Consider the following 12,914-nt stretch of genomic DNA (forward strand, 5'->3'; position numbering starts at 1 on the left):
TTAATGTTTTTTATTGAAATTCGCACCACTTACAGTTTGATACATGTATTTTATGTAAAAAAATTAAACATAACGTTTTGTGTATTTATTTTTAATTTATAACAAGTAAAAGTAAATGTATCCATTTTTCAACCTCTGAACGGCGGAGTGGGGGTACTCGGAGGAGCGTGATTCTCGCCACCACAACTGAATTCAGCCGTTCAAATTTGCAAAAATGGTCATAACTTCGTTAATTATTTACCGATTTTTATCTTCCTTTTTTTAATTTGATGTCTTTTTTTACGCTGAATCCAAAAATAATTTTATATGTTTTCAAAATACAATATTTTTAATAATAAAAAAGAAAATTTTTTTTAACAACAAATTTTTAATTATTATTTATCATATTTGACAAAAAATTCTTTTCGTACATATAATTCCATTGAATTTAAAATAATATTATGACATAAAAAAATTAAAATTAATTATATATATATATATAATTAATTTTAATTTTTTTATGTAAAAATTAATTTCCCATTTAAATGGAATGAAAGTTAGACTCCTTAACTGTACTCTCCAAGAAAAAAAAACGAAATTCGCAGGTCCAAAAGTGGGGAAATTCCGTTGAAAAATTACATGTTTTTAGTTAACAAATGGAATTATGCATAAACTATTTACCCGATCAAGTTGATTTTTTTGGGATTTATTCAGCCTCGCAAGGGGAATATTTCTGGGAAGTTAGAAACAAATTCGATAATTATTAACAAAGTTATTAAACAATTAAAAAAGTGCTATTTTTAATGGCTTAAATTCATTTGCAACTAAACTAATTAAGCTTTTTTAACTTGCGACCAATCATTTGAAAGCTATTTCCAAGCTCTATAACTTTCAATCACAACTTTTTTCCCTAAAATTTAACCGGAAGCAACAGTCATCGAAAAACCATGTTTTTCGAACTTTGACGATTGTTTACACCATTTTTCGCAAACGGAAATGTGGTGCAAACTATGGGGCTCTTATTTGGGGCCCTCAAACTACAAGAAACTGCTTCGACTTTTCAGGTTGCACTTATGTGCACTTTTTGCACTCACCGACTGGCCTATTGTTCGACTTGTGTGAAAATGGCGGCCGTTTTCTCCCATGGGCAAGAAAAATGCATGTGAACAGCTAATTTTCTTGCCCTTGGGAGAACACAGCCTCCATTTTCATACGGTCGAAGAAATGAATGACTTTCCTCCCTGTCGTCTGCTATCAGAAAGCGCCATTTTTGTGCATGTGGGATAAAAACCTTTTTTTCACAAAAATTAGTGACATTCTCATCTCTATTGTATTGTTTGAATATTTTTTCCTTTTACAATAAAATTCTTGGGTAACTCGAGACGCGGATAAAGCAGACTTTTTAACTGATAAAAACAATACCCTGAATATTATCAGTGTGATTCGATAAATAGAGGTAATGTTAAGCACGTTTGCATGAGTAAGAGTAGGTTGATAATACACGTAACTAAATATTTAAGGAAAGTAATTTTCCTTAAATAAATAAATATACATTTTTTTCCACAAAATGCGCGAATTAACAATTGTCTATTATTATAATTATCAGATAATAATAATAATAATAATAATAATAATAATAATAATAATAATAATAATAATAAACAAAATATATATAAATAAATAAAAAGTAAAAATAAATTAAAATTTAAAGAAAATATTAATAATAATAATAATAATAATAATAATAATAATAATAATAATAATAATAATAATAATAATAAATTGCCAATAATTTAAAATTGTTTAGTTAGAAAAAAATTCGGTTATAATTGATAAAAATGAATTTTCCAACAAAAATGATCTTTTAGCCGCAGTTTAAAAAAAAGTTTTATTTTTTATCTTTTCACATTTTAGAATTTCCGTTCTGTGGTGAACAAAAATTGAGAATCTGGTTGAGAAACATTTTAAAACAGTCAAAGAGGCCAGAAAAGCTGGCTCACCGGATTGTAACCTTTTAAACGGTCATTTCTAAATCTCTCTCGGGGGGAAATACTAACACATTGATAAAGAGTGTTGATTTATAAGAATTTGTGTCTGTAGTTGATTTCTACAGGTAAAGGTCGTTTGAGGATCCGAAGGTTATCCTTGTCCACTTGTGCCTCTCGTTCGGTGCATTTACTCACAGGTGACATATATTTATAAAAAAAATTTCCCGGCTAAAACGCAAATATCTGAGCAATTTTTTCTTTCCTTTTTTGAAATCTATTTTAACTATATTGTTATTATCAATTTTATCTATTCTATCGATGCTAATAAGTACAATTATATTTTAGATTGATTAGAATAGTAATTATTTTATTCTTATAATTTTTTATGGTAGCAAATAAAACTGATTTGGATATAAATTTAAAAATGTCAATGTTTAAATAACGAAGTGGCTATTTCGCCAGATGTCGGGCGAAATAAGAAAAATTTTTTATTTCGCCCGTTGTAAAAATACACAGTGTCGGGCGAAATAAGAGAAATATTTTATTTCGCCCGTCAGAAAAATGCATGAAAATAAACGGGCGAAATAAGAGAAATAGTTTATTTCGCCCGTTGGAAAATAAAAATTTGCTAAATTAGAAACTGGCGAAGTAAAATAAACTAGGTTAAAAAGGTGGGAATTTTGAACTAAGTAAGTGCAATCGAAAATTGAATTTATTTTTAAATTATAAGATTTATTTTTTTTATTTATTTCTTTGTAGAAAATAAATAAAATTTATTTAATAATAAAATAAATAATTTAAATATTACCTATTATTAATATTATTTAGATTAACAGCAATATCAATCCTCGAGAAAGAAATTGACAATCAAAATATTTATTTCTTTTTGTACAATTAACACACATGATCTAAATTTTTTGTCATATCCTTTTATTTTAATTGGTCTAAATCGTTCATTTTTCATTTGGGGGTTGGAAATATATGATTTATTTTTTAAATATTAATTTTTTCTCCATTTTGTTTAACTTAACCAACAAATAAAAAAGTTGATTTTGAAAATAGGAGGAGTTTGAATCTTTTTTTATTGGCTAATAGCAGTCTATTTTTTTGAGAGAGGTTGTTGTTAAATTTTATGTTTTTAAAATTATAAATATTCTTCCATTTTTTCAACTGGACCAACAAATGAAAAAATAGCTTTCTTTAAGAAGGAGGAGTTTAAATTTTATTTTAATTGGTCTAAATCATCCATTTTTCCTTTTGCGGGTTGGAATTATATGATTTATTTTTTAAATATTAATTTTTTCTCCATTTTGTTTAACTCAACCAACAAATAGAAAAATTGATTTTGAAAATGGGAGGAGTTTGTTTATTATTTTTATTGGTCTAAAACATCCATTTTTTCTTTGGGGGTTGGTATTATATGTTTTATTTTTCAAATATTAATTTAACTCAACTAACAATTATTAAATTGCTTTTTGAAAATAGGAGGAGTTTATTTTTATTGTCCAGAATAAATATAAATAATAAATCTTATAATTTAAAAATAAATTCAATTTCCGATTGCACTTACTTAGTTCAAAATTCCCACCTATTTAACCTAGTTTATTTTACTTCGCCAGTTTCTAATTTAGCAAATTTTTATTTTCCAACGGGCGAAATAAACTATTTCTCTTATTTCGCCCGTTTATTTTCATACATTTTTCTGACGGGCGAAATAAAATATTTCTCTTATTTCGCCCGACACTGTGTATTTTTACAACGGGCGAAATAAAAAATTTTTCTTATTTCGCCCGACATCTGGCGAAATAGCCACTTCGTTTAAATAATATAATATAAACAGAACATAATAAATCTCAAAAAAACAAAAAAATAGGAACAATTAGTTCGACAGCAGTGTGTTGACGAAACGTCAATGCGTCAAATTTTGACACTTGTTGCAATGTTACTTGCAATTTGGTTTAATTCGAATAAAGATTTTTAAAAATTGTTCAACTTTCGTAATATTTGTTTTAGTTCCATGACAGATTGATATCCAAATTAAATTTCAACTCTTTTTTTTATTAAAGGTGAACAGAAAAAAAGGCGCGGGCGATGTTAATTTTCGGAAAAAATGTAAAAAATTAACCTGACTTTAAGTGAATTATATATATATATATATATATATATATATATATATATATATATATATAATTATATATATACAATTCCCGCAATGATTTTGAACGCACAAGTTGAAAATCGGGGCGTGCACACACGAGTGGGCGAACCTTGGCCCCAAGTCTTGGTTACGAAAGCATTTTGCTTGAACGCGTAAAACTTTGCGATATAGAGGAAAATGAACTTTTAGATGGGCAAAATATGATATTAAATGTAATTGTTGACCTTACCTTGATATTTAGAAGCGATGACTGATCTGGCCATGCCTCATTTGGACAGTTCATAGCTGCTACCAACCAGCCTCCTCCTCTTCCTCCTCAATCATCTGTGGGTTAGAGTTCATAACCTCTTCCCGCAGCCTTTACTTTACCTTTCCTTTACCCTTTTTTATCCTACACATAAACACACACACAGGTCTCTTAACTTTTCGTCTCACTCTCGCTCAAGTCGCGAGCAATTCTGACACATTGAATTAACAAGGATCGAAAATTTTGAATAGGAATTTCAATTCAGCATCATGTGTCAGGAACGTGAACTAATCCCAAACAAAAATGGCGCGGCGAATTTAAAAAAACTTTTGCAGCTTTTCTTTATATTTTTTAGCAAAACAGGGTTACCACGCTTTTACTCATTTCAAATTCCCTGACTTTTACAGGTTTTTAAAACTATATTTATTTTTTACCAAATTAAATAACTAATAAATTTTTATAAAAGATGGAACTTTGATATAATTTTTATAATATTTATTTATTACTCAATCAGGGTTGCCACAAAAATTTAATTTTCTTTTTTCATGACTTTTCCCTAACTTTCAAGGCTTTCAAAACTATTCTGATTCACTATAAAAGAAATTAGATAGTCAAAGAATGTTCTATTACATTTATTTGCAAATTTTTTTAATTGTAAAATTATTCGAAAACATCAATAACTTCTTTTTTAAATAAATTTATAATCATTATTATTTTTCCAACGGAATTAGGATTTTCAAAATATTCAAATTCGAACCTTTATAAAACATGAAGGAATAATTATTTTATATATTAAAAGAATATTATTTACTGTAACTTCTTCAAAATTATTTTTATCATTTCAATTCAATTATTATTTTCTAGAATTTCGAACTAAAATTCTTCTTTAACTCAATTATTTTTAATAATTTTTGAAAAAGTTATTCTTTGAGAATTTTCAAATCCATTTGTTTACAATTCAATTTTATAAAATTTCGATTATTCCGAATCTCTTCCATTAAATAATTAGAGGTGTGCAAAAAGCTCGAATAGCCGAGCCGATCCCGAGCTGGGCTCGATGTATCGAGTACTCGAAATTTTCGAGTACTCAATTTGATTCGAGCTTTTAAATTAAAAAAAATATTTTCTCCAACACTTGCTCTGAAAGGAGTACTTTTCTTGGTAGAAAAGTGTGGCGAAAGTAGAACTTTTCTCAACTGCTCTGAAGAGCGTGGCGAAAGTAATTTTTAGCGTGGCGAAAGTAAATTTGGCGTGGCGAAAGTAAATCATGAATTTATTCTTTTTTCTTGTTCTTTGACCGAGATTTATTTTGTATCTAACTTCTTCCCCACTCAAAACATTCGTCTTTTATTATATTAAACATAAGAACATTTTAAATTAAAATTAAACGAAACTCACGAAGAAACCTTTCCTCGCAAGGCGTTGGAGAAAACGTAGTGCACAACTCGTGGTGAAAGAATGATTTTTCTTGAGTGATTGCTGCTCTCGCTACGTTCGAGCCGCAAACTTCACTCTCGAAAAATCACACTTTCGCCACTAGTTGTACAATGTACTATTTTATACAAAAAAAAATTTAATTAAAAATTGAAGTAGAAAATTTTTGATTTTCTCATGGGCTCGAATCAAATCGAGTACTCGAAAATTTCGAGTACCCGAAATTATTCGAGCTTTTTGCACACCTCTATTAAATATAATTATATTAGAAAATAAAAACTTCAAACAGTTTCAAAATAATTCAATTAAACTTTTTCATAAAAATTAATTGTACTAAATTGTTAGTTAAAACTATGAAAAATTCAAATTTTCAAAGATTTTAATTTTAAACCTTATTTCAAAATTCAATTATTATCTAAAAATTTTAACTGAAATACAGTTTTAAATCAATTTTTAATAGAAAATTCTTGGAGAATTCAATTATTTAAATACAAAAATAAATAATTTATTGACTAATTGAATTTTTCTTAAAATTGAATTCCGATAAAGAATTTTATCAACAAATTTTTAAATAATTCAATTCTTTTGACGAATTTTATAATAAAAATTTTAAGAATAATTACATTTTTCGAGAAATTGATGAATAAAAAATAATTTAAATTCTGCGATAAGTTTCATTGTTTATGAAAATAATTAAATTCCTAAACAAAATTTTATTATTTATGAAAATAATTGAATCCCTGTAAAAAATTTTATTATTTATGAAAATAATTCAATTATTGCGAAGAAAATTATTTAAAAATTTGTAAGTAACTGAATTCCTGTGCAATTTTTATTATTTGTAAAAATAATTAAATGTTTGCGTAGAATTTTAGTAAATTTTTTTTTAAATAATTGAATTCTTTCTGAAAAGTTGATTGAAATAGTAGATATTGAAAATCATTGCGAAGAATCTTTGAAAATAATTAAAATTTTGCCAAGAATTTTACTAAAATTGTTAAAAATAATTGAATTTCTGTAAAGAATTTTAATACTTTTGAAAATCATTGAATTTTAGAAAAGAATTTTATTATACATTTATTATTTATAAAGATAATTGAAAATTTTGACAAGAATTTTAAAAAATTTTTGAACATAATTGAAAAATTTCACCGAAGAATTTTATTACTTTTGAAAATAATTGAATTCGCGAATTTCGTGCCAAGAAATTTATTTTATTTTATTTTACTTATTGAAAACAATTGATTTGTTTCAAAGAAAATTAAAATTTTTTCGTGAAATTTAGTTAAAATTGTATTAAAAATAATTCAATTCTTATGAAGAATTTTTATTAAAATTTTTAAAAACAATTGAATTTTTTTGAGGAATTTCATTTAAATTGTATTGAAAATAAATAAATTCCCGTGAAGAATGATATTATTAATGAAAATAATTGAATTGATGAGAAGAATTTTATTATTACTTTAGAACATACCTAATTGAATTTCTGTGAAGAATTTTATTACTTTTGAAAATAATTTAATTTATGCAATCATTTATGAAACTTCTCAAAAATTCAATTCAATTTTACAAAATTTCGATTATTAGGAAATTCTTCAATTAAATATATAATTATTAGATAATAAAAACTTCAAATAATTTAAAAAGAAATTCAATTAAACTTTTTCAAAAAAATTAGTTCTACAAAAATAATAATTAAAATTATGAAACCTTTTCAAAATTCAATTATTATCTAAAATTTTAACTGAAATAAATTTTTATTCAAAAATTGTACGAAAATTCAATGATTTAAATTGAAAAATAAATAATTTATTGAATAATTGAATGTTTCTCGAAAAATGGAATTTTGATAAAGAATTTAAAAAAAAAAATTTTTTAATATTAAATTTTGTTGACGAATTTTAATACAATTTCTAAGAATAATTTCATTTATCTAGAAATTCGATTAAAATTGTATTAAAAAGAATTGAATCCTAAATACTTGAATTATTGCAAAGAAATTTATAAAACATTTGTAAAGAATTGAATTTCTGTAAAATTTTCATTATTTATGACAGTTTATGAAAATAATTAAACGTTTGCGTAGAATTTTATTAATTTTGAAAATAATTGAATTTCTGCAATCATTTGTAACGTCTCCAAAATTCAATTTTCTTTAGTGTTTTTAACAAAAATTCTTCTATAAATCCTTTATTTTCAATAATTAATTAAATGTATAGGTAGGTATATTAAAAAATTTAAACTAATTTGAGAAGAATCAGAATTATTAAAATTTTTGAAAAATTTAAGTTCTTTAAAATTTCTAATAAAATTCATTAGCTGTGTTCACAGTGAAAATGCATTCGATGAAATAAAGTAATAATTGCTGATTTTTAACAACTTTTTTAAATCTTTTGGACCCAAGGCCACAATATAAACAATTTTATTTGACAAAAATTAAGGTCCTGAAAACACTCTATGTAATAAAATTCATTGAAAATTTAAATTTTTTAAAATTTTTAATTGAAAGTTAATTTAAAAGAAATTATTGTCAGAAATAGAAAAAAAATGAAGGTTTTGTATTAGAATTTGTGGTAATTTTATAGTTTATGGACACAAAAATTCAGAATTTTTTTATGAATTCTAGAATTCAAGGTTTATATAATTTTATTCCCTGACATTTCCAGGTTTCCAGGTTGCGTGGCAACCCTGCAAAATTGTTTTGCCGCTAAATTATTATTAGAAACTCGATTTTCGGTTATTAAATTGAAAGAAAATTGAAATCAATATTTAAAGAACAAAACAATCAATGTTTGTTGTCGATTTTATATAATTTTTCTTTAAGAATGAACAACATACATATTGTATGGAATATAGATCAATATATACACGAACACAATTTTTTTTACAGCGCTTTAATTTAATTGTCACATATATTTCAATTAAAAATTAAACATACTAATTAATAATAGATCTATATTTTATTTAATAATATGAGAAAAATTTTCTCATACTAGTTTTCTATTTTTCTTGCTCTGAATTGTATACGTAATTTATCGGTGACAAGGTGTAATTTTTTTTTCATAAAAAAATATACACTTTTTATTCAGAATTCGATTCACATATTATGCATTTATATAGAAAATGACTCATTTTTTCCACAAATATCTTATAATACATACAATAATATCATCGATTATGTTTTACATTTTGTCAATAAATTAAAGTAACTTTAACGCAATTTTCAAATTAATAATTAATTCTTAATTGGTAAATGTAGGAAAAACTAGAATTAAAATTAAGAAAAAAAAATATCGTTAAGATCACAAAATCGTTTTACTCACAATAGGTAAATATTAATTACATATAATGAAAATAATATTGAAAATCAAAATTTAGAATTCTAAAATTATACAAAATCTAGGTTATTTGTTTAAAATAAAAAAATTAATGTTTAAAAACAATTTTATAATTCAATGGAGAAACTAATAATTCGTTTTTTAAATAAGAAGAAAATTGAAATTAAAAGAAATTAAAATTATTAATTATAGAATTAAATTAAAATATTAATCTGTGTCCTCTGCATATATTAAACTGCATACAGTGTTGAAAAGAGAGGGAAAATCTTTTACAAAGTCTGAATATTGGAATACAAAATCGTAAATTATTTCTTAACACGTGAGTTTTTTTATCTACAAATTTTTCGAAATTAATCTCTACGTTTATATCCTCGAGAAAGGAGTAAATATCGCGCATATTTCAGATCAAAGTTTACAGTACTAGTTTTCACATATATACTTTAAAACAAAAAAAAGGAAAAAAATGACTGTTTATCAGGTACATTACGTTTTGAAATCTCACTTTTAAAATTTAAATTTCTATTTTGGAAAGGACATGACTTTTGTGATTAATCTGTACTCCTGCATTTTGTCAGTTTGTGCTGATTAAAATTTCCTTTTTTTCGAAGAGGACATCTTTATATACATTATATTTATATATATATATATATATATATATATATATATAGACTTTTATAAGTCATGGGAATACAGTAGAATCCCGCTTATCCAAAGTAATGTGGGGAAGGGGCACCTCGGATAAGCGAAAACTCGGATAACACGGATGAAATAAAGAATTTGAAAATTTTAATAATTTTTTATGTATTTTGAATGGAAGAATGAAATATGCACACAAAACTCGCAACCGTAGGGCACACAAATCGTGTTATAACAAGTTTATGTGTTCATAAGCCACGGCACTTTCCGTATTATCCGAGCTGCACCTCGGATAATGCGGATTGGTCAGAGCGCAACGGGTGCCTCGGATAACCCGGAAGCTCGGATAAGCGAAGGTCGGATAAGCGGGATTCTACTGTATTTTCGACTATTTTTCTCTAGTCTAAAATTCTTAGAATATCCCTTTTTTATAATTAAACATTCATAGTCATAGTTAGGTTTTATGCATCTATTGTAAGATACGTCTTGATAATAATTATTTCAGTTTCATGCTTTCTCTCTCTCTCTCTCTCTCTCTCTCTCTCTCTCTCTCTCTCTCTAAATATAATATTTTTTGGGTGCGTTAACTGCACACTGTAATAATCTAAATTTACTACTTACATTATCTTAAAATCAATTTTCTAACAAAATTTCCGTTTTCCATGAAAACAGAATATATTTCTTGCATCAATTATTGAAAATTGCACTTTCGATAATGTTGCTAGAGATTTTTTTTGCGATCTGATAGCAAATTGTATTCCATTAATTGTGGATTATTATTCACCTTTTATTTACAAGAAAACACTTGTATTATTATAGTTAACACCCAGAAATCCTCACTGTCATCCGACAGACAAATAGCAAATTTCAATTTAAAGAACTGTACAATTATCTGAAATTGGAGAATATTCGAAATTTAGAATTGACAAATCGACAAATAATGATTCAAAAGTTCTGAACGTTCAAGTAAACAAAATCTCTTTTGCCAATATTAATAATTTGAAAAATTACTATTAAAAAAGGCGAAAACGAAATTTATCAATTTAGAAAATTTAGAATTACTTATTTTGTAATATAACCTGACGCAATATTATTGCAATAAAATTTTAATTCATGGAGAAATAAATTTATTAGTAGTAAATAATAAATTATAATGAATAGATTTTGTTCATTTGAAAGTTCAGAACTTAAGGGATATAATTATTCAAAAAACAAGAATTTATATACTAAAAAAGAAATGTGAAAAGAAATAAAATCAAATTTAATGGTTTCGTTCATTTGAACATTGTTTAAATAAAAAAGAATTTAAATACTAAAAAATAAATAACAAATAAAAAAAGAAGTTAAATAATTGAAGACTCACAAATGTTTCTTTTGTCTATTTGTGTAATGAGAAATTAGTGCTTTATCTTACCTTTATTGGAAGAAAATGACTAATCTAAATGACCAAAGACTTCTTGGCTTGCAAACACGATATAAAGAAAGCCATCATCATCTTTTTCGCGTTGATAAAGTTGAGCCATAGTCATACTACCACTCGCCATACACCTTTGATTCACCAGTAAAAAGAATGCTTGCGTTGGATTCAGTTGCAATCGACGTCTACACAAATTTAATTATCATATAATGCGCAATTTACTCGTTAGTCATGAAATATCATAAATTAGTTCTACAAATAGTTCACGAAAGGACAAAAAAGAATTTCGTTTCCAAAAATTGAAACAACCATCACTAGAATAAAATTTAGAGAAATTTAATTTAATTCCAATCAATGAAAATACATACTGTCAAACGTCTATAATTTGTTTTCTTTATTCTAACTTTTTTGAAAAATATTTTTTTATACGTAAATAATTTAAATAAAAAAGTAAAATGAAAATAAATTAATAATAATAAAAATAAATAAAATACATACAATAATTTAAATTTAAATTCAAGAACAAATTACCTTATAATTTTAATCAGTTCTGCAACCGGTAGATGATCAGGAACTAGAAATTTTGATTTGTCCAGTAGTGGCAATAATTTTTCTGCATAATATCTCTCAACAATTATAGGAACTTTGTTTGGATGCTGTTTCTTTATGAGCTCTACATCGGCTACACGTTGTGCTAATTAACATTAGAATTGTAAAAAATTTCAATTCTCGATGTATAATTAATTTTTTACAATTAGAACCCAAGTTTGGTAAATAAATGGTTTGTTTTCAAATTTTGAGAACAAGTATAACGGGGATATTTTTAGTTCAAATTATCAGGAATTGTAATCATATTAACATTAATTATAATAGATAAACTTGTTTAAATCTTGTGCAATAAATGTCAGTTTCATTAATCATAACTCTTCTCGAAAAATGAGAAAGGAAAAAATTCCCTGCATTTTATTGACTTTTTCATATTTTCTTTCTATATAATCTAATTCTTTTTCTATAATCGATAAATAAGAAAAATAAATAGACTAAAAAATCCTTTTAAAAAATTTAATCGTTTGAAGAAATACATAAAATTAACATATAATTTTTGTAGATAAAAAGGAAAAAGTAAACTATTGTCTTAGAATTTTCATTGAACCGTCACTTTCTAGGCATAAAATAGAGAAGCCTCAAAATAATTACTTAACTATACGAGACGAGTCCAATGTTTTATGCTCACAAGTTTCAAACATAATTGATAAATTAAATTTTGAAGAACAATTAAAACTCACGCATAATTAGTGTCAGAAAAAAAATTATAATATATACGTTTGTCAATATAAGAATTGGTGTTGAATGTTATCAAAAGAAATTTATTATGTGAAAGCTTTCTTTGTATATTTTTGTAAGAATATTTTTCGTAGATAATTATTGTACTTGTGTAACTCACCAAATGTTCGCCTTTCTTTGAACGATTTCATTGTCGAAGTCATTTTGTATTTTATTATTTAATTTCTAATTTAACTTGTACTACGACTTAATTTTTTCGATGTCAGCTGTGAAACGCAAGATTATTTGTTTTGTCAAAATTCTGACCTACAGTGACGCTTTGTGAAAGTTAAGGTTAGGTTAGATAAGCGACTTTAAACTAGAGGGCACCACTTGATAGGACCTAATTTATAGTGGTAACACTGTTACAAAAAGAATAATTTCCTGAAAGGAG

At 25.3% G+C, this 12,914-nt stretch overlaps 2 protein-coding genes across 3 annotated transcripts in view; both read right to left on the reverse strand.

The window, feature by feature from the left end:
* LOC122497803 (nuclear receptor subfamily 2 group C member 1-A) overlaps positions 1-4,588 on the reverse strand; it is a 68,684-nt gene extending 64,096 nt beyond the window's left edge. The window contains exon 1 of one of the 2 annotated variants that reach the window (XM_043605099.1): positions 4,355-4,588. In XM_043605099.1, the coding sequence (XP_043461034.1) occupies positions 4,355-4,408 (54 nt within the window). In that variant the 5' untranslated portion in view covers positions 4,409-4,588. The remainder of the gene's footprint in view (positions 1-4,354) is intronic. The other variant, XM_043605100.1, reaches the window with a different exon arrangement.
* Positions 4,589-9,357: 4,769 nt separating this feature from the next.
* Positions 9,358-12,814, reverse strand: LOC122497806 (microtubule-associated proteins 1A/1B light chain 3A-like). The gene is made up of 4 exons (XM_043605107.1): positions 12,642-12,814; positions 11,729-11,891; positions 11,195-11,382; positions 9,358-10,672 (listed from the first exon to the last, which is right to left on the reverse strand). The coding sequence occupies exons 1-3, from the start codon at positions 12,682-12,684 to the stop codon at positions 11,214-11,216; spliced, it is 375 nt and encodes a 124-aa protein (XP_043461042.1). The 5' UTR covers positions 12,685-12,814; the 3' UTR covers positions 9,358-10,672; positions 11,195-11,213.
* Between the last annotated feature and the right edge of the window lie 100 nt (positions 12,815-12,914).

Source organism: Leptopilina heterotoma, unplaced genomic scaffold (assembly GCF_015476425.1).
Source record: "Leptopilina heterotoma isolate Lh14 unplaced genomic scaffold, ASM1547642v1 Lhet_14, whole genome shotgun sequence".
Classification (NCBI taxonomy): domain Eukaryota; kingdom Metazoa; phylum Arthropoda; class Insecta; order Hymenoptera; family Figitidae; genus Leptopilina; species Leptopilina heterotoma.